Genomic DNA, 21,995 nt, shown 5'->3' on the forward strand with positions numbered 1-21,995 from the left:
AAAACAGACAGTGAAGACATATCCACGAAGACAAACTGAAATGTATTGTCAGAAGTAGATTAGTGTGACATGCTCTAATTAAAATACAGTTTTCTAATTAACTGGTCCTGAAGACAAATAGGGAAAGGTATAGTATATTATACTGGTCAGTTCTCATTAATATACTTCTTGATGATTATGGTTCCCATAACTTTTAATGTAGCGCATCAGGTAGTTCTTTGTACAAACACTGCAAGAGATTTATTTTGTTTTGTTTCATTTTTTGAAGTAAAGAAATTTACTTGGAGATACCTCCAAGTCAAACAGGGAATAATTTGAGGACCTTGATCATTATCTAGAAATAAGAAAAAATAAAACCGAAGCTGCATAATGTTTCATAATTCAGCCATTTCATAAGAGTTTTATAAAATCTCAATATGTTAAATAGTCACTTAATAATGCTTTGTAACTTAAAATATTTAACTTCTTGAATAGAGTTGAGTGTTAAGAGGCAGCCTGTTTTTCTTCTGCAGTGCTGCTCATGCAGGCAAAAAAACCCATTATGCAGATTTAACCTATTATTTAAATTTGTCCATAATTCAGGTTCATTTGATAAAGCCTCATGGGCATAAATTGAGTAAACAAGAACTGCTAAGATGTGTATTAAGTTACCTAATCACCCACATTTTCTCACTTGGCTTTCTGTGGATTTCTGGTTTTGCGGTTAAGTCATGGCTTTTCGTAAGGTGATAATAAAATACAGTATTTATGTCCACAAATGCACTGGGGCTTTTTTGATGCCAAGTGTTTTGATTTTTTTTTTCTCTGAACCAAGACCTGCTTGCTACTTTTCCATGCTCTGAACACTGTCATAGTACATATTTTGTTATACCAACCTGCATAAGGGTTAAGAATTTAGAGAGCAAAAGAAAGGATTGAGTTTTTAATCTCCCACTCGTTGACTTGGAAGTTTAGACTGGCTGTGCAGCCTGGAGAACAAAGAATTGGCAAAAAAATCTCATCTTGAGCCAGTGTTTCAGAAGTGCAAATAAGATCACTTGAGTAACTGCAGTAAAATTGTGGTCAGATAAAAATATGGAAGTAATGATGAACAGTTGAGTCAATAGAGAATAAAATGATGGTAGAATAATTAATGCAAAGTATCCTCATTTCAAATAAAATGTTTTATTAAGTAGATATTGCAGATGTAATTAATTGAGATAGGTTTCTGAAATTGTAAGTCAATGTACTTCAATGTTTAATGTGATTCTTAAAACTTTCAGCTGTATTGTGTGGAGGTCAGTGAAATGGGAGACTAATTTGAAAGCAATTCAATGTTAATGCAGTTAGCTAGTTTACATACTGTAAAGGAATAAATTAGTGAAACAGAAGGATTTTTTTACAGAATGATACCACAATCCTAGCTTTAAATGCAAGTAGAATTGCTTTCTGAAGTTCATGAAAGCTGGGAACATTAACCCTGTAAAAATCTCAATCTTGTTGAATGCCTTTTATTTGAAACTCCCACACTAGTCAGTGTCTGGACTGGTAGCTTTGGGAAGACTAAACGTCCAGTATTTATGCTGTAGTGTGCTCATCCCTCTGGAGATCTCCCATGTTTTTCTTTTTATGAGTTCTTAAGGTTTGTTTGGAGAAAAAACAAGTGTCAGTAAGAGGAGGAGAGCAAATCTCGACTTTAACCCAGGAGAGTCTGTTTTGTCTTGGGTGCAGGTTGAGTCAGGTTCACTCTTGGCTTTGATGCTTCAGCTGCTGTTTTTGTAAAGCTTCCTGGTATCTGCAAACACATGATAAGTTTAGAGCTGCAAACCTGGAGTGTTTATAACATTGATGTGTGGTTCCAGTAAATAATCTGGAAGTAGAATTTAGGTAGGTGACATTTGTTTTGGAATAGTCTGTTTTGACCTCCTGCAAACTTCTTGTCAAGTGTCAGATTTGTTTGTTTGTAATGGAGAGGCTTTGGACTACATTCCACTTTTGAGTGGGCAGTTTCTACATAAGGCCACCATCCATTAGCTGACCTTAATCACTTTAATAATAGTCAGATGCAGTTGTAATAAATTTTTTTACAAAAATTTTCTGCTCAGCTGGCAAGGAGTGTGGGTAGTTACTAGACAAACAGCAATATATGTGCTCGGAATTATTGTTGAGAACATACTTCATTATCAAGATGTAGATAGCCAGATGTTGTAGGATGTGAATTTTTTTTTATAACATTTTGGTGATCTCTAGTTAATGCAGTTTTCATATTTTTTATAAAGGAGGTAGCCAAATTGCTACACTGATGTATTTATTTTGAAATTACAGACCTATATTTTATTGAAACTGTTTGGTCTGTTGTCTTGTCTGCCCTGCATTGCCTGATTTTTGACCTTTATTTTTTCCATTGTAGACATCACTTGTATCTCAGTGCATTAGTTTGATTTCCTTTGTAGCAGTCTGGAAGATTTGCTGTTTGTTCAAAAAGGAAGCTTTTTGTTTTATCGAGGCCCAGAGCTCAAGTGTGAGCTTCTGGAGAGAGATTGAAAGTAAATAAGTGAATTTGTGACTCTCCTCTGGAAGCCTTTCTGAAAAGGCCAGGCCTTTTTGCTTATTCTCTGATGTTGCCTTTATCTTTTGCTCATTTATCTCAGTGGCTTTACAGAGCAGTGTAAGGTGGTTCTTATGGCCACAGACTTTCATTGACAGGTTTATTGTTTATAGAGAATTTGAAAAATTGTGAAGCTTGCGGGATAATCCAACAAAGCTGTCTTTGCACAGAACATACTGTTTCTAGAATCACATGAAGAAGAGGAATTGAGAGGAAAAAAGAGTTTTTGTTATATGATCAGTGATGAAATCCTTGTAGTAAAGCATGATTACTTGTAAAATGTAATTTTCATATTAACAGCAGACCTTGTAGGAAGTTTGAGCAGCGGAGTCCTTTTTTGTTTCAACGGAATATTTGGAAAGCCACTGTCTCTGGTTGCATGTTTGGAAACATAAGTAATGTGGCGTTCCCTAATGCTAATGAAACCTTAGCAGCAAATGAGAGCTTTGTGGTCTAAAGAGCTTAAGTAGGACAGCAAAGGCTTTGTTCTGCTGTGTGCTGAAGGAAGTCAGTTCTTTTTAATGGTATTAGGTATTGACTTCATGCCAGAAGCATCTTTTACAAACTACTTTTGGATGCTAGGTTAATTTTGTAAGAGTAATTACACAAATGAGTGAAGTGTAAAAAAGAAAGGCTTCTTGAGATTGTTGTATTTTTACGCATATTTGCAAATGTGGTTTGATGCCACAGCCTGGTCTCTGTCTGCCTATTCCCACACTCAAACCATGCATGTGCAGCTTCTCTAAAAGCAGTAGCAGAAATGTCACTTTATTTGACATAAGCTATTTCGAGTGGAAATGTCCAGTTGGTGCAAAGTGCACATATCAGAATAATGTGAGATACAGGCCATGGTTTCCCAAATACATCGAGGTCTTGTCTTCAGTCCCTCTCCCATCTCTTTTCTGTTTCTGTGGCTCTGTGGTGAAACATCAGGGAAAGTGGTTGTGATTTTGGTGGAGAGAGTGGTGCAGAGGCTGGTGGTAGAACAGGATGGATGCTTTTGGTGGCAGTACTTGCGTGCCATTGGACTGAAGTGTTAAGGCACGAATGGCTGTGGTTCAGAGTCTGTGGTGTAGGATCCTGGTGCCTGCAGGGCAGCATTGGAGAGCAACCTTAATCTTGTTATGTTACATTTATTTTTGTTGGTTATATAGCTGTGTTCACCTGGTATCTCTTTAAGTGAATATGTGTTCCCTGAGTCTTACAGCATTTTAGGCATTTTTTGATTTAGCTGTAGATCATCCTACTGCATGTTGAAATTGAACTTAAGGTGGTAGTGCTAGAAGTCTACATCATTCATTCAGGCAAGCCACTGAGTGTGCAAGAGATAGCCTCTGATAAACAGCCTTCAGAGCTTTTTTTTTGCAAGTTAATTAAACTTTGAACTTAATTACTTCCTTAGCTTTTTTTTTTTTTTTTTTTTTAAGTTTACTGTGAAGTGTGTTTGGATTCAGCCTCTACAAGATGCAAACTTTGATGTTTCAGTTACTTGCCTTTTGGGATTACTAAATAACTGCTAATTTGAGATGCTGTTGTAAGCTGAAAATCCTTGATTTTTTCACTGTGGTGGATTATTGTAACATAAAATGCAAGTTTGTGTTAGACTAAAAGTATTTGCTAGGCAGTATTTGCCAGTAGCAAGCATTCCCTCAGAGCACAGCTTACAAATAAATGATGTGTAAATCTGGTGCTGCTGTGATTCTTAACTAATTCTGGGTAATTTTGTTTCCTTTTTTTTTTAAAGGATCAGTTTGATAACTTGGACAAGCATACACAGTGGGGCATTGACTTCTTGGAGAAATATGCAAAATTTGTAAAAGAAAGGATAGAAATTGAGCAAAACTATGCAAAACAACTGAGGTAAGGCTTTTTTTCTCTGCTAGTGGATCTTAAAAGTTACTTAAAATCACTGTATCACTTGGTGGGCAAATATGAAATGTCATGATTAATGACTGTTTTTCATTTACAGAGTGAATTAGATCACTAGTTTTTTTCACAACAGACCAGTCCAAAACAAAATTATCTTTGGGTGTGCCCTTGCTTGCTTGTTTTTGCCTTCTCTCCCACCCTTCTCTCCCACTCACCCTTCAGATCTTTGAACTAAAAATGTTTAAGGCTTAAAATTAAAGATTCAAAACAAGGAAAACCATAGTGATTTTTTGCACTGACTATCAGCATGTTTGCTGTAAAGTGCATTTTCTGTATCTACACTTGAGAGTGTGTGTGTGCCTCTGCTACTAATTAATTTCTCATGTTGAATTGGCAAGAGCTACACTACATTGTGTTAAGAAATCTGATGGAAATAATTGAGTTGAACTTGAGAAAACAACAAGACCTTCCTGTCCTTAAAGCACACCCTTTCCATAGCAGGTCTTGTCCCTTTGGGTGAGACTGTAACCCAGCCACCCTTTGTCTTAGCTCTGTTCTGTAGCTGCCAAGTGAAACATCTTTTAGGTCCAATAGGAATTTCCCTTCAGGGATCATACAAGGAGAGTAGCAGCCATGAAATGGCTGCTTCAGAATAAAGTTATTTCTTCAGCATAAAGTAGGTTAATTTTTACCAACAGTGCACACAGTGCTTGAAGAATAAAATTGAAAGTAAGACAAGTAATCTTGTGAACTTGGCCTTCACTGCCATCTTTGCCTTCACCTCATCTTTATTGTCCTGAATTCCTTTGGGGATTCGACTGAAGCTGCAAGCCTACCCTTGTCAGACTGAAACTGATAGCAACTTCTCTCCTGTGGTTTCTTCCATCATTTGCAAATCAGATTGTCACTAGATAGAGAGCTGAGAAATCCTTCCTCGTTAATACAGTAATGAGGTTCCCAGTGGAGGACATGGATGTTCTGTATCTGAGCTGCTCATTTCCTCTTTGATTTCTTGATCAGTTTATTTTCATCCAGTTGTATATATTCACCTATCATAATAATCCATTGTTTTACTGAAGGAATTTTTTTCTTGGAAGGAAGAAAATAAGTACCACTTTTCCAAAGCTGGTATAGAAGAACTTGAGGAGGTAAAGTTGGAAGCATGCACAGCACAATTGGCAGCCCTGTTTTAATTTATTTTCAGTTGTCTATTAAAAAATAGACATATATTTTATTTCCACAGATGTCTATCAAGATCTTTTCCTTAAATAGTATTAACGAATACCATTTTGCTTAATTGTATTTAAAGGTTCGTTCCACAGCTAGCAAGATGAGACACCACATTATTGCTTCAGGATTTGACTAAAAATAGGAAATTTTCTCTGTTCAGCATTTTACTCTGGGTAAAACGATTGATTTTTCTCGAAGTGTCTTTCAAAAATGAAAGAGTTTTGTCGAGTACCCGTTCTGTCAGATGACTGGAGTGACTGTCCCTGTGCAGTAAGTATGACAGCTCTGGGAAGCACAGGTCTTGTTGCACACACATTATACAGTGCATGTGCACTTCCTGCCTGCTTCCCACCAGGGGCTAGACAGCACACACATCACAGGGTGACTGATTTTCTGCCAGTAGACCAGTTCATGCGTTACTCTTTGATATTCTTGCATATATATTCTTTGGGGCAGACTTGACTCTTTAGTAATGAACTGTCTCATGATAACAACTTGATTTCAGCCATCATTGGTCCTGAGGACACTCACTGTTTTTAATTATGTAACATAGTTGTGAGGCCCAGGGGGGATTGAGATCAAGCAAAATTGTCACCTTCAGCAGAGTTAGCCAGCCTGCATCTTGGTCCTGGGAAGTTCTGAGAAGATCTTGTGGGATGGACTGTGGTTCTGGTAATTTTAATATTGGCAGCATATGGCCTGTGAGATAGGTATTAATATCCCTAATGGAAATTTCCAGTATGTCACTGTTTCTTCCTTTTGTAATGGAAAACAATCTGAAAAAGAGTGTTTGAGACTCTTTTGATATTGAACTTTATAACTAAGATTAATACTGCCCTTGGTTAGTAGAGTATAAACAGTACAGGAAGTGGTCATTTCTTGGTAGTTCTGTGGCTCTCTTAGTACTGGGATGGAAGACCAAGGAAAGCCAAGTTTAGTCAGGAGATACAGCTAGTGATGTATGGTGGTATTTTTTTACTGTCTTGGTTTCAGTGTGGACCATGAACATCCTGTTGAGATCATTGATGGATCTTATTCTCATAGACTTCAACCCAAGGATGAAAGCTTGAGTGAACTTTTCATAACTGTTTTCACTTATTAGAGTCGGTCTCCTGGCAGAAATTCACATTCACTTTGTGTATACCCTTGCATTTTGAAACCTTTATTTTTCTTTATACTGTCACAACTTAGTGATGAGCCTTTCCCAGGTGCAACAGCCCTTCCAGGTCTTCTAGAAAAGGGCAGGTGATGCATGTACAGCATATGAGGGGCTGTTTGAGCTCCTCATTTATTCTTACTGTATGCAGGTGTTGCATCTCATGGTTGCCAAGTAATTCCAGAAGTGATAACTTTTCCAAATGCTGGTTTTAGGTTTAATTCCTTACTATTCTTCTTTGATACGAAAAAATTACAAGAAAAATTGGGGAATCCTCAATTGTCTGTGGGAGGAAAAAAACACTCTAGACAGCTTGTCTTGTTTTTGCCTGCAACATAATGTGTTCTGAAACAAAAAAGGGTGTGTAATTTGATTTTGTTTGAGCTAACTTAAAGGAAGATCTCAACTTTTATGTGGTGTAGGTCTCAACTAATGTATTGTGTTACCACAAGGTTGCAAAGGTTTTTAGAGGCTGTTACTGAGTTACAGGGATGTGAATCAGGACAAAGATATTGCAGGGTACATTAACACATTGCATTTTAATGATATGACTGTTTAATTAGTTTTTATTTTGTAATTGGAAAAAATGAGATTTAGTATGTGCCAAACTGCTGGGCTCTAGACTGAATATTTAAATTGAATTCTCAGATGCTGTTTTTGACCAGCACTGTTTCTTAAAAGGGGCAATGTGAAGGTCTGTTTTGTTCCATATCATTACACACAAAATAATTCTGGAGGTTCACTCCCTTTTCATCCTGTCTAAAGCATTATGACACTCGAGCAGACAGAGGAGTTCCACTTTCTGTGATGTTAGGCAGTACTACAAGTTATACCTGCAGCTGGAGATGAAACTGCCATGGAATAAAATTCCTGAATATGGTCAGCTTCTCTATTGTTGGTTTAAAACAAATAGCTATGATTGCTCCTAAGCTGTTTGTTGCCCATTAAAATTGTGCATTGTGATCTCTGGAGATACCTGGTTACTCTGATCAAATCTATTTTTCATGTTCCTTCTGCATACTGTTGTGTTTAAGTGCTATTTGTGTAAATACAGTATGAATATGTGCATATGTCATGTCAAACTGAGACAGTTTCCACATTTTTATATGCGTAATCTTTTCCTTATAAAGATTTTCAAAGATTTTTGAAAATGGGTGTAAGCTCAAACGTAAAGCTGGGTACACAGATTATCACCACATGTGATCATTTCTCAAAACTCTTCCTTTGATTGGAGCTGGGATTTTTCGCTGTTCGTTACTATTCAAATATGGTTGTGGCAGGTTTTTTTTATAGTCCTGTTGCTATGAATTTAAACATGTGATTTCTTAATGGTTCCAAGGATATTCAGCTTTGTAAACTCAAAGTCCAGGTTACACTTTTTTAAGATTGATTGCTCCAGTGTTTCTGATGAGATGTTACTAAACACAGTTAACTGTTATTGTTAATATGATATAGAGGCTGTAGTGATTTAGTATAAGCAGATACCGCGGTACCTGAGCTGCTGCCTTCATAGAAATTGTACCATGTTGATGCTGCTGCTTCTGTTCTTTATGTGCTGTATTAATTGACTGAAGAAAACTTAGTTTTGAGTTGATAAACACAATTTTTAACACATCTGTAAAATTTTGTGTAGATGTTCTATGTACCTGACTGTAAGTAATTTTTTTCAGCTGAAGTGCTTTTTGAAACTTCTGCCTAGGTGACTGAGTTGGTACTTCTCTTAAAAATCAGGTTCCTGTCTCACTGGTGTTGACCTGAGACCAATTTATACCAAGAAGTGAGGTTAATAAAATTACAAGAGCAGCACAATTGGATGTGGTTATTCCTGTATAAAATCTGCTTCCAAATGGCTGGCTGTAAGACAGACTGTGATAGAAGCCATCAAAACTTTACTACCAAAGAGGATTAAAGTGTCATCAGCTGTACTTTTTGTAGGAAGCAAAGGCATTAATCTTACAGATTTGTTTCTGTTCTGATGATCAGCAATTAGTTGTGCAATTTTCTTATAAACTAGTCCAGGTCCATATCTGAATTCTGAGAATTAGGCATGGATTTAGACTGAAATGTCAGAGGATGTTATGCTCCCCTATAAGTGTCAGCTGGCTCCTCTTTGAAAGAATGCTTCACTCTTCAAATCCCTGCTCATACTGGCTGCTTGTCAACCTGTGCTTTTCAACAATTCAAATTTAATATCTGTCTTTTGATTAGGGGTTGGTATTCACTTATTGGAAAAACTATCTATGCATAATTATTCACATGAACACAGTCTTTTTCTTTGACCTTTAAAACCTGCATTTGCTTGTCATTTTATATTTACTGCCACTGATTACTGTCCCCTGTGCTGTTAAATCCTGCTCACAGTGTCTCAAACCAATGTGTTCCTTTGATCCAAAGGTACATGGGATTGACTAATGAACCTGGCAGTTATTAGGAAAAATGATTATATAATATTTGTCTTTCTAGAAATAGTAAACAATTGCATTAAAAAATGAAACCAGAACAAAAATCAGCGCAGTAGTAAATAATCTGTATTTATGACGCTTCCCTCCTGCCGTTTTTAGACTGTATGGCTTTAGTAAGTCATTTCTTCTTTTTAACAACTCTGAAAATCTTCCCTTGAAAAGGCTCCTGCATGGTTGCTTAGCTACAGCATTGTATGTGTGTTATGCATTTCACCTTCTGAATAAAAATAACATGAATTTTAGGAATTTCCTATTGATTAATAAGCACTGAGGAACAAAGCAGAAATGTAAGACAAAATGAAACACAGGAACTTTACTTAGTGAATTTTTTTTTTCCTATTTTGTTCATGCATTTTCCTAAAAATGTCTGCATTTAATCCCTACCAAGTAGAATGTTACAATAGGCAGTGGGTTCTGGGGATAGAGAGAAGAGATTCTTACTTGAACTTCAATAAGCAGGTTAGTATAAAATGTGTAGATAATTTTTAAAAAGTCAGTGCTTATTCTCTTTCTTAGTATGTGTTGGTATAAAAAGGACCTGACTTTCTTATCAGAGTTGGCTATTTTTGGTTGTAATCTCAGAGGTATAGAAACAGGCAAAAGATCCAAGTTTACTATTTCCTCTCCAGCTCCCTGCTCATATTCTGGTGTATGCTTTGTGACTGGACATTATCTCACTATGTGGGCTTTTGTGCCATAAAGATGACTTCCAGATAAAAGGATTTGAGAAATTGTACAAGGTTATTTTAGATGAAAGTAGAATTAGCCCCTTTGTTTTAATGGTAAAGTAGTTCATAATTGTAACAACTGAAGTTACAGAGAGACAGTGAGGTGAAATACACAACATGCATGCCAGATTTTTTTTCTCCTAGAATCTTTTCTTAACTCCTCCATTCCTTTTTTTTCCTGCATTCTATGATAAGCAGGTCATTTCATATCAATGTTTTCAAAAATTGAACTGTGATACAGTGCGAAGTGCTGGTTCTGTGGATTCTAGAGATTTGCTTGGTTTCTAAAATCTGGGTATTTGCAATGCTGGTGGTAGGACAAAGTGTAAAATCTCTTTTCAGAAAAGTCATGTTACCTCTCCTGTTCTGGGCATGTCCTTATTAAAGATTTGGAAATAGTGTGGTTAAAATCTTTGACCTGAATCTCTGCTCAGAGCTTCCTTCAGGAATGGAGCTGTGTGCTGGTGGCACAGCACAGTGTGCACTGTCTGTGTGGCACAGTGATCATACATTGGCCTTGTCCTCATGTGCCGCTGCCTTCTGCATGTGGGAATAGGATGTTAAATAACAAACTCTGCATTTCGTGTCTGCTCACTGCAGTAGAAGTTTTAAAATATTTGCAAATTGCTCTAGGTCAGAGTGGTGTAAAACTTTGATAATACTGTAGATTTCAGCCTTGCGTTATCTAAAGGACCCTTATAAGTTGACAGAGGGAATAGATTTGTTTATAGAACATTAAACAGAAATAATTTGTTCATGGAGTTTTCTATGTGTCTTCTCAAAAGAGATTCTAAAATAGGATCTTTTTTGTTCTTCTTTAATAGAAATCTGGTTAAGAAGTACTGTCCTAAGCGCTCACCAAAAGATGAGGAACCCAGGTAAAAATGTCCATTTCAAGTTCTGTGTGTAAAAAGGGAAAACTAACTGCATATGCTGTCCTTTTATGGATTTTTTTTAAGATAAAATATTTAATTGGTGATTACAACAAAAGAATTGTGCTTGGCTTCTTACAGTTCTGCTACAATTCTCAAGCATGTTTCCTTCCATTGGTATTTTAGTGTAGTAGACATGGCAGGTTGTACTTGCTCCCTTCCAAAATAATCCTAAGTTAGCTTAAATTTTGAAAGCAGAAGTTTAGCTTACTATGTACAAACTAGTATTGTTTTTTAAAGAAAAGCAAGTGTGTGTCCTTAGGCTTTAGTTTTTTGCTTAGTAAAAGAGATTTTCAGTGCATTTTTATGGCAATACAAATGTAGCTATGCATCTCTATAGTGAGACATGAGTGTACACAAATTGTCATGGTATGGGCAACAGGAGCTCTTAAAATGCTGACTTGCTTTGACTCTGGAGACAAAACAAATGGATGTCTACTGGTGGAGGAACAATTTGTGCTGATTTATTTATCAAAAATGGGCTTGTTTTGCTGTACGTTCCATAGCCATTTAAAAAAATTATTTGAAAAAGCACAGTACTTTTTTTCTTTAGAGCTAAGTCTTAGGAAATAAAACAAGTGGACAAGTTTCAGGTTGCAGCCAGAGCACGTACTGTGCAGAGTGCCTGAGAATTCACAGTAGGAATCCTCTAGCTCTTTTAACTATGTAAAGATCCTGGACCTGAGGGAATAGGCTTTCCAGTGCTAGAGTGGCATTTGAAATTCCCAAAAGCCAAGCCTATGGAGATGGCAGTATTCCACAATTAAAAGAGAGAAAGATGTATATTTTAATGTGGTGCCTGTTTTTTTTCCCTTTCTTCCCTTCCACACACACTTTCTACCCTTTGCCCCTCCTCTTCCCCCCTTTTCAGTGCCAGCCATAGTGGCACCTTACTTCCAGCCAAGAGGTGGGCAGGCAAACAGGCAGCTGTCTCCAGAGCTGATAGCAAACTTGTTCAGTAAATCCATCGGCATGCATAGCAGTGGCATGATTGGCATGTTCCACCCTGGAGAGCACCAAGCACATCATCTGCAGCAGGCTCAGCTCCCAGCCTAGGGACGGGGGTATCCCTTCCCAGGCTCAGGCCCCTCCCGGGCCAGCTTAGGAGATACCACTATACTACAGGGCTTGCCAGGTAGTATTCTTCTTCTTTCTTTTCCATCCACAAACCCCCTGTTCTTGTAAAACGTGTTTGAAGAGACGTTGCAACATATAGTACATGCTAGGCTTAACATAGGCTTTCCCAGCTTGTGTTTTACTCTAACTCAATTAGCATTAAGATAAGGCTTATTTTAAAATGTCTGTGTTTTTTTATTTAATCAGGAGTACAGACTATACTAAAATAAGTACATTTTTAAAAGCTACCTAACTTTTTGTGTGTGTGTGCTTTCTGTCAGGTTTACTTCGTGTATTGCCTTTTTTAACATCCTCAATGAGCTGAATGACTATGCAGGACAGCGAGAAGTAGTTGCAGAAGAAATGGGACACAGAGTGTATGGAGAATTGATGAGATATTCTCATGATCTGAAAACTGAGAGAAAAATGGTAATTTCTGTGGTTTTAAAGTTGAAAATAGCATATCAAGATGCATGTCTTAATGAACTGATGTATTTGTTTACCCATTTTGATGAACACAGCAGTACATAGGTTTTGGATACACTTATAAAACACATTTAAGGTTTTTCTATAATATATAATGTTATATACTATAATACAGTTATTAAACCTAAAAATTATTTTCTTGGGAAGACAGTGTTTGCTAGAGCTCTTTTTTTGTTTTTGAGAGTGTACCACAGTATCTGTGATACAATTCTTGCATGTTAAGTAATATCTGCCAAAGAGTATGGGTAGCTTGTGGAAGATACTGCACATCATAGGCTGTCAACTAGAGCAGGGACTAATTATTGGTAATAATACTAAAAATACAGGCAAATTTAATTTATTTGTGGTGTTTTTAGCATCTTCAGGAAGGGCGAAAGGCTCAGCAGTATCTGGACATGTGCTGGAAACAGATGGATAATGTGAGTTTGTGTTTGGATTTTATTCCTGTTGAACTTAAATAAGATATTCTGGCTGTAAGTGGAATTGTTTTCATCTCTCTTGCTTAGATTTAATACTGAGGTATATTACTAAATATACAAATAATTTAGTAGCATAATACAATTCAATGTATTTATAGTTCCCAGATTAAAAAAATCTCCTGTAAACAGCTTCTGTGTTTGTTTGTGTTTGAGAGAAGCCTTGGCTTTTATCCAGCATAACCAGCATAAAGGAATCTGGTTTTAGCATGGGTACAGACTTTTGTTGCTTCTCCTTGGGCTACTAAAAATGATAGTTTATTTATATGAAGATGAAATCTTAAGTCACTGAATTTGACTTGAGCTTGAGGGCTTGTTCCAAGGTATATTCAAGAATACCACTATAGACTATTGTATTTTTGGGAGATAGAATTACTGTTTAACAGATAAGTGCAGCAAGTGAATGTCTCTAGGACAGACAATAAGCTTCTTTTTCTTGAAACAAATGCTTTTAAAGATAAAAAAATATAAAATTCAACCAAGTCTGTTCAAGATGCATTCTGATATTCTGGTTGTCTGTTTTTAAAAAGTATTATACCTTTGATTCAGATTATTGTGAAGCAGTACTGGAGAAGTGAATTTCTGTTTTTTTGTTGTGGTCCCAGATGAGCAGGGTCTTGCTTCCCTATCATGTCAAAGAATTCAATTCATCATCAGAGGATCAGAATAGAAGCATATGTGGTAGGTTTAGATGTTATCTCTTCACCAAGATAGTTCCCCACAGTTCAGCTCAAACAATACAGTGCCTTATATTTACCTGAGTGCAAAGTCAGTCTTTTAAATACATTTAGATGCCTTTAAGGGACACACTCACCTCAGTTGCCTGATTTTGCTGTGAGGCAAGAGCTCAGTGTCTCACTTGCAGTTTCTCTCTAGAGATGTGAAATTCTGCAACAATTTTTCCTACAGCAGTTGTCTTGACAACAGCTGCATATAGAGAACATCAAGTATATTGAATACTGTTGTCTGTGCTACCTGCAGCTGTGCCACTTGACGTGAATACTGATGATGATTGTAGTGTAGATACGTCCTTCACACTGCCTTCAAAATCATTCCGTTGACCTAGTTGCTCTGCTAACAATGTGCTCCTTTAAAGGGACTTAGTGAATTTAAGATATTTAAATGGAAGCTTTGATATTTAGAATTCAGAATTAATGTTGGAATAGTGGCTGTTGAAGCAGTAAGTTTGTGCCTTTTGTAGAGCAAAAAGAAATTTGAGAGAGAATGCAGAGAGGCAGAGAAGGCACAGCAAAGCTATGAACGACTGGACAATGACACTAATGCGACAAAGGCTGATGTTGAGAAGGTAAGGGTGTGGTGGCTTTCCTTTATTATCAGTTGTATTTCATTTACGTATTACTCATCAGTACTGAAACAATATTCATTGACTGTGTAACATTGTGTGTAAAACATGCTTGCTTGTTATGTGCAAAATCGAAGTTCCAGTGACATGTAAGACAGCACAGGAAAGGAATGTGCTTCAGAATCAGAATGGTTTGGGTTGGAATGGACCTTGAGGACTCCCTTGCCATGGACAGGGACAGCTTCCACTAGACCAAGTTGCTCAAAGCCCTGTCCAACCTGGCCTTGAACACTGCCAGGGATGTGGCATCCGCAGCTGCTCTGGGCAACCTGTTCCAGTGCCTCACCAACTTCATAGGGAAGAATTTTTTTCCTAATGTTAAATCTAAACCTGCCCTCTGAGTTAAAAATCATTCCCCCTTGCCCAATCACTACCTGCCCTTGTGAAAAATCCCTCTCCAGCTCTCTTGTAGACACTCTTTAGGTGCTGGAAGGGGCTCTGACGTGTCTCCAAAGCCTTTGCTTCTCCAGGCTGAAAATCTCCAAATCTCAGCCTGTCTTTATAGGAGAGATGCTCCAGTCCTCTGATGATCTTTGTCCTCCTTTGGGTTTTTTCCAGCAGGTCTGTTTCCTCACTCCAGGAGGGGTCTCAGGAGGGCTGAGCAGAGGGGCAGAGGCAGCTCCCTTGACCTGCTGGCCACGCTGCTTTTGGTGGAGCCCAAGATAGGGTTGGCTTTGTGGGCTGTGAGTGCACATTGGAAGGGCCCCCAGGTCCTTCTCCTCAGGGCTACTCTCACCCCATTCTGTCCCAGCCTGTGTTAGTGCTTGGGATCACTCCAACTCATGTGCAGGACCTGGCACTTGGCCTTGTTAAAGTTCATGGGAGCCCCTCTGGATGGCTGTGCTGAGTGTCTTCCTTTAACTGGCAGCTGTCTGCTGTTTGGTACCTCATGGTTTGTGGGATCAGTCACTTCTGTGGGTTTTAGGATACACATTTAGCAGTCTGGCTAAGGGAGCTACAGTGGTCATTGCTTTCTCTGTGTATAACAAATGAGGTTTGGGAGTGTCAGTATATGTCATGTCTCGCATTCTTTATATTTCAGTTATAAGGATGTTGGTTTTGCTGACTTGTGACTACTGGTCCTGCACAGTTGATAAAATAAAATAGTGCTATGTGTCACTGAAAAGTACAAGACATGTTTAACCTGGTAACGCTTCCCTGCTAGGCTAAGCAGCAGTTAAACCTGCGCACACACATGGCTGATGAAAACAAAAATGAGTATGCTGCACAACTACAGAATTTCAATGGAGAACAGCACAAACACTACTACATTGTCATTCCTCAGATTTACAAGGTAAAAGAATTAACGATAAAGTATGTCTAATCCTTTTCTAATGAAGTAGACTTTAAAATTAAGAACTCTGGTTTTTTGGATGTTAGTGGATCATTTTATCAAGAAATTACCATAATCTTGAGACAACTTGTGTTTTTACATGAGCCTGCTTACCATACTAATGCTTAGATTTCTAACTAAAATGCTTGGTTGCATTTTCTCTAAGATTTTATACTTTGTAGATTCTTCGTTTAAATTTTTTTGAAAGGATCTGGCAAAATAAACACTTGAGATGTCTGGGTGGCAGAAGACATTTAAAACAGTCATTCTAATAAGGGTTGGTCAGTAGTTCTCAGGATCCTCGTGAGTGTGTGTGAATGCTCTGCTTGTGCTGAGGTGAAGGACAGCCCAGAGCTGACGGTGGCTGTGGTTTCATGGATCTCATGCATGGGTTAAAAAGGCTGCATTGGAAGCAGCAGTTCCAGCACCCTCCCAGCCCCCAGATAGTCCTTGCTCCATCAGTGTTACCAGCAATCCACAGGTCTCTCTAAACCAAGTAAAAAAGTTAAAGATCAATACTTTGCATCTAAAGTGGGGATTTCTTGAGATGCTTCATGTAACTAATAAGATTTTTTTTAACATTCTTTCAAAAACAAACTGGAAAACCAGTTTAAAGTAGTTGGGGTATCAGGTGAGGAGAGTTCAGAAGTGTGTTGGCATGTACCTTCAGCCAATTGGGAAATATGAGTGGGAACTGATACTGAGATGGGGAGTGAGGAAATGCAAGGTGAAACACTGGGTTTATTTGGAGGAATTCAACTTCAATATGCTTGATATTTTCCAGCAGCACAGGTCAGTTCATTTTTTTTTTAAATCCTTACTAGAAGGTCTGGGATTCACAGGAGAAAATAACCTTGGCTTATTAAAGAATTTTCTAATATTTTAACTGTTAAGCAGCACCACAGTGGGTCTGACTTCACATGCTGATCCAAGCACTGCAGTCAGCTCCCAGCAGAAACAGGTTGATCATCTTTGTAGCTTGCACCAGACTTGTGCTTTACTGCCTTTATTTCTCCAGGGTTAAGATCCATTATCATTTTAAGATATTACTCATATTTTTTAAGTCTACAGTAAGAGCAGAAAGGCCTAGTCCTGCTTTCTCTTGGGACTACACTTTTATTACTTCATTACAAGTATTTGGTGACATTCTATGGGAAATGTCACCATTGGAGAAGGGTTTAGCATGTCTAGGTGGTTGTTTTGTTTTAGAAAGACAAAATTGAATATTGTTTGAGACATCTGCCTCAGTGTAGATAAAGGAAAGATCCAACTTCTTATCCAGATTTTGACAACCTATTGGTATATGTTTTACTGATTTTGGGTTTTGTTTGGGCTCTTTTCCACATTCAGGTGAAAAGTCCAGAGCTGTAATCTTAGTTGTATTTCTCTTGAATTTATTCTTTTTTGTTCTGTTCCAGTGAACTTTGATTGCAAATCTTATGTAATGGTATTCTTCTCTTTATTTTCTTGCACACTGCTAAAGGAAATGGTTTGTATTTCAAATCAGAGTGTCTAAAGTGCCAATAATTTTAATTTTTCTTATTTTTCCTATATTTTAAATAATAAGTATTCCTTGGAAGGTATAATAATAAAAGCAACATGGATATATTTATCACCAGAGAGGAATTGCTTGGAACTAGAAGGAGAGAGTGAGGAGATATAGAAATCAGTAAAATTTCTTCACTGTGGTTTTCATTTTTGCGTAAAACAAATACTTCAAACAGTTGCCTGTAAATACTGTACATGTGCTTTATAAAAGAAAAAGGAAAAGAAAGTCTCATTACATAAAAACCATTACATGGTTTTTAGAAGTGAAAGAGCATGAAGTCTTCATAACTGTTGTACTGGGTATCCTAAGACTGTGTCTGAAAGGACTTCTGAGTTCTGGTTTTTTTAAGCAAATAAAAATACTGGGAAAGTGTAGAAATTCTGTCCCACACTGTGGTGACCACAGTAACTGCATACGTCAGGATCGAGGAGGAAAAAAATCAGCAAATGACAGCTTTATTTTATCTTTCTTTGCACTTGCAGCAACTTCAAGAAATGGATGAAAGAAGGACTATCAAACTTAGTGAATGTTACAAAGGCTTTGCTGACTCTGAGCGCAAGGTTATTCCAATTATCTCAAAATGCTTGGAGGGGATGATCCTTGCAGCAAAATCAGTTGATGAACATAGAGTAAGTAGAACTGAGTAACTTTTTAAATGTGTGAGCAATTGAACTGCTGCAGAAGCTGTGAAGGGGGAAGGGACTGACTTACTGTGTACCGTTATCTTTCTTTTGTCAAATATTTGCTTCAAAAGTGTTGTGACTTCCATTGCAGCAGAAGGGACAACTTCTGCTTTTGTTGTCTGCTCTCCTTTTCTTTTGATTTAGTGTAATCTGAATATCTCTGATACATTCTCATTGGGTGTGATTTTGGACACATTTTGGTTATTCTGAAATATGCTGCAATACCATGGTCAGTATTTTCCCCTGCACAAGACATTAAACCATATAAAGGGTGTTCAGTTAACAAGGTATCCATTCTGTGTCCTGCTTGTCTGCAGCAGGTTCTGTCCTATTTTATCTTATTACATCTTGTTTCTTAGTTCTGTCTTCGTTTCTGTGCCAATGTTGTAAGATTAAAAGGTAGAAAGTAGTTTGGCCCTGTTTTAAATTTGTGGTAACCCTTAGGAAGTGTTTACTGGAATATTCTGAATAGCAGAGTATGCTTTGCTATACACTCATGAACCATGCTGAGATAAAAGAATGTTATCTTCACTTGCTCTATCCAAAAGTGTGTGTTTTGAGCTCACTCTTCCTTTCTGTGCATCTCTGCAATTAAATGGAAAATCTGTCTCCATTTTTTCTCTCTGGTTCTTGATGGGTTGTCTTTTTAAACTCCTTAATGTCCTGTGTTTAGGACTCTCAACTAGTGATAGACTGCTTCAAATCTGGTTTTGAGCCTCCTGGAGATTTTCCATTTGAAGACTACAGTCAGAATATTTACAGAACTATCTCTGATGGAACCATCAGTACGCCAAAGCAAGAGGGAATGAGAATTGATACAAAAACTACAGTTGGCAAGGCTAAAGGAAAGCTGTGGCTATTTGGAAAGAAACCAAAGGTAACAATTAAGAAATTACTATTTGTAAAATTAAAATTTGAACGTTGAGAGTGCATGGAAGCAGCAATTAATGTAGTTTTAAAAATCTTCCCCTTGCCTGCCCATGTATTTAAAGTATGTGTAAGGAGATCAGAAGGGTTGAGTAGGTTTGGGTACTTACCATGGTAAAAATCAAGTTGTCACTGGGGAAGTTTTTCAGTTTTTCTTCTAGTAATTTATGTCTGGGAGCATTTTTAATAGTTATTTGATAAAAATAGCCTCCCATTACTGTAATGTTTCTAAGATTCTGTAAAGACTTTCTGTAGTTGCATAGCAAAGGTATTAATTGTGAGTGTAAAAATAAGGAGAGGGGAGAGTATCCTTTGGAATGGGGCAGACTTCAGATCTGTCTGTTATGGCACAAAAAGCAATGCCCCTCTAAATATCACATTTATATGTAGAGGTATAGATTTTTATTACACCTGTTGCAAGTTTTGAAAACTCCTGAGGTTTTTCTGAAAACATTAAAATTTATAATCTGTCGCTGGTGAAACATACTGTGGAAGCTCCATAAAGGTAAATGTACTAGAAGAAATATTACTAGGAACTAGGTAAAAATATTCCAATGCTCAAGAAAAAAATGAAAGCATTGAAATTACTACTTTGCTTTCTTATGAGTTAAAATTAACACTTTCTGTGCAAGATGCCTTCATGGATCAACAGAAGGTTGTCAGTACATGCATTAACTATATAAATGAAGGGAGCATGTACATATTTATTTATCTTTATTTAATATTGGAGCATATCAGTGAGCTGTTTTAATGATTCCCACTAATTCTTGTGAGGTTATTTTAATGCTCCAAGCCAGTTTCTGTCATTTATTACAGGAAACTCTTCTTAGGGCTTCTTAATCGTAGAATTTATTTTCCAGTTGATAGTATTCTGAGAGAGTAGGTATTTACAGAAAGGAAGAATACAGCTGATTTTTATTCCATCCTCAGTATGTTATGTAACTCCAGCTGTGTGTTAAAACTGATTGTTTCCTTTTCATGCAATGTAATTAATGATTCATAGCAGTTCACATGCATTAATACATGGACATATATATTGCATTTGTCTGCAGAGGTGGATGAGATTCAGCCTGTTCTGAAATTAGATGACAATTGCCAGTTTGACCACAGGACATCTTTCTGAGAGTTTGGAGAATTATGTAGATGTATGCTGGTTTCAGCCTGGACCCTGGCATTTTCTGTAGTTTATAAGAAGTCCCTTAGTGTGATGACAGCTGAAATAAGCTGACAAGACTTGCCCTACTCTTTCTTCTCCCCAGCTCACTCACTGTGTGCAGCATTCAGGGAGTCAGCCTTACTGTTTTCTCTATGGAGTCACAGGTGTGACATGTGTGTGTACATACTACACACATGCATCTCTTCCCTAAGGACTTGGATGAAATGAAAGATTTTGTCCCTGATTTTCACCTGGTTTTGGGGAGGATGAAGGAGTGCTCTACAAAACAGCAGCTGGAAGCAAAATATTTACTGAAAGATACATATTTAATTCCAGATACTATTCACAGGTTTTAAAATATATTTTAAAATTATGTATTATAAAATCAGTTAGTTTACTACAGCTAGGGTATTCGTGGAGGTCTTTGGATCTTCATTTAGCTGAAACTGTGTCTGGTCTTGACTTCCAGGTATTCCTTTACCCATTTTTAATATGTTGTCAAAGACATAAAAGCCTTTTGTAAAGGGAATGAGTTGTGCAGCAGTGAAAATAGAGGAAAATTGAACTGGGCAAGAATAGCAGAGCTATAAGAGACAAAAAATGAGAGAAGCGATTTAAAAAAAGGGGAGGAGGTTCTTGGGATGGTATTAAGAATGCCATGCAGCCATTGTGTCAGTCCAGCTTGACTGCAGAGTTTGAGAATACTTTTTGTTTTAGTCATTCTCTATAGATGTACCAAATATTTCTGGTTTGGCTAACCTGGTAGGGTACCTCAGTATGCAGGAGAACTAAACTGGCAATAGCAGAGCTGTTTTAAGAAAAGAGACAGGGAGTTTTGGGATCTTGGTAGGATCTTGTGCCAGTGTTGAGGCTAAAGCTTCCTTCCTTCTCTGCAGCAACCCATAACTTTGAAGATTAATTCATGACAGAAACCTTTTAAACTCAATACAGTTATAGTATAAATGTGTCTGGAACGTTACAACCTGTTTCTGTGTTGGATGGAAATTTTATTTTTGTAAGACAGAATTTTCATTTTAAAATCACTTTGAACATTTGGCTTATTTATTGCTTTCTTTATTTCCACATTAGCCACAATCCCCACCCCTAACCCCTACTAGTTTATACACATCCAGTACTCCTAATGGGTCCCAGTATCCCATATTCTCCATTGAACCAGTGCATTATTGCATGAGTGACATAAAAACAGGGAAGCCCAGAATTCCTTCTTTCAGAAGCCTCAAAAGAGGGGTAAGTTTGATAACAAGTTGAAATGCATGATGGGCTATGAGCAGTGTGTTTGTGATGTGGCTTTTCTAATGCTCTTCACCCTCATTATAAGGCTTACTTAGTTAAAAGTAACACATCAGCCATAAGGTCACTTTTAGCATACTTTGTTTCATACTATTCAGAAGTTACCAACAGATTAAAAAGAAATTAAAATAGAAATATTCTTTATCACATTTGAAATGCTCATGCCTAAAAAAGGTGTTATAAAGAGGGTGCTCAGCATGTGTTTGATACCTTTTTTCATTGTTGTTCACATTCACAAATGTTTTCCTACCATCATGTAACATATTTTTCAGTAATTAATCATTGGATGTACAGTTACCACAAAAATCATCTGAGACATCCAATGTCTTATTTGCTGACTTTGAAAATAGTAGAAGTTGATTACGAGACACTGGAGTAAGAAGGGAGAACTTAATTCCTTTTATACATCAAATGCTATAGCTTATAGTGATGGCAGATTTTAAAATACTGGTTTTTTTAAAAAAACATTACAGCATTAATGTGTTTTCTGATTAATTAGTTGCTCTTGTTTGTCCTAGTTTCTTTTGGGTAGGATTATTGAAAAAATTACTACCAAATGCCACAGAGACTTATCAATTAATTTACTAATACAGTGGCTTATTCTGCAAATAGAACTTGTCTGGAAGCCAGT

General features: G+C 37.2%; 1 protein-coding gene across 1 annotated transcript in view; it reads left to right on the top strand.

Moving 5' to 3' along the window:
- FNBP1L (formin binding protein 1 like) overlaps nucleotides 1-21,995 on the top strand; it is a 43,739-nt gene that overhangs the window by 10,961 nt on the left and 10,783 nt on the right. The window contains exons 2-9 of the mRNA XM_014307440.1: nucleotides 4,332-4,447; nucleotides 10,857-10,910; nucleotides 12,362-12,509; nucleotides 12,923-12,985; nucleotides 14,244-14,348; nucleotides 15,571-15,699; nucleotides 17,770-17,916; nucleotides 18,644-18,847. Of these exons, the coding sequence (XP_014162915.1) occupies nucleotides 4,332-4,447; nucleotides 10,857-10,910; nucleotides 12,362-12,509; nucleotides 12,923-12,985; nucleotides 14,244-14,348; nucleotides 15,571-15,699; nucleotides 17,770-17,916; nucleotides 18,644-18,847 (966 nt within the window). The remainder of the gene's footprint in view (nucleotides 1-4,331; nucleotides 4,448-10,856; nucleotides 10,911-12,361; nucleotides 12,510-12,922; nucleotides 12,986-14,243; nucleotides 14,349-15,570; nucleotides 15,700-17,769; nucleotides 17,917-18,643; nucleotides 18,848-21,995) is intronic.

This window comes from Geospiza fortis, unplaced genomic scaffold (assembly GCF_000277835.1).
Source record: "Geospiza fortis unplaced genomic scaffold, GeoFor_1.0 scaffold403, whole genome shotgun sequence".
NCBI lineage: Eukaryota > Metazoa > Chordata > Aves > Passeriformes > Thraupidae > Geospiza > Geospiza fortis.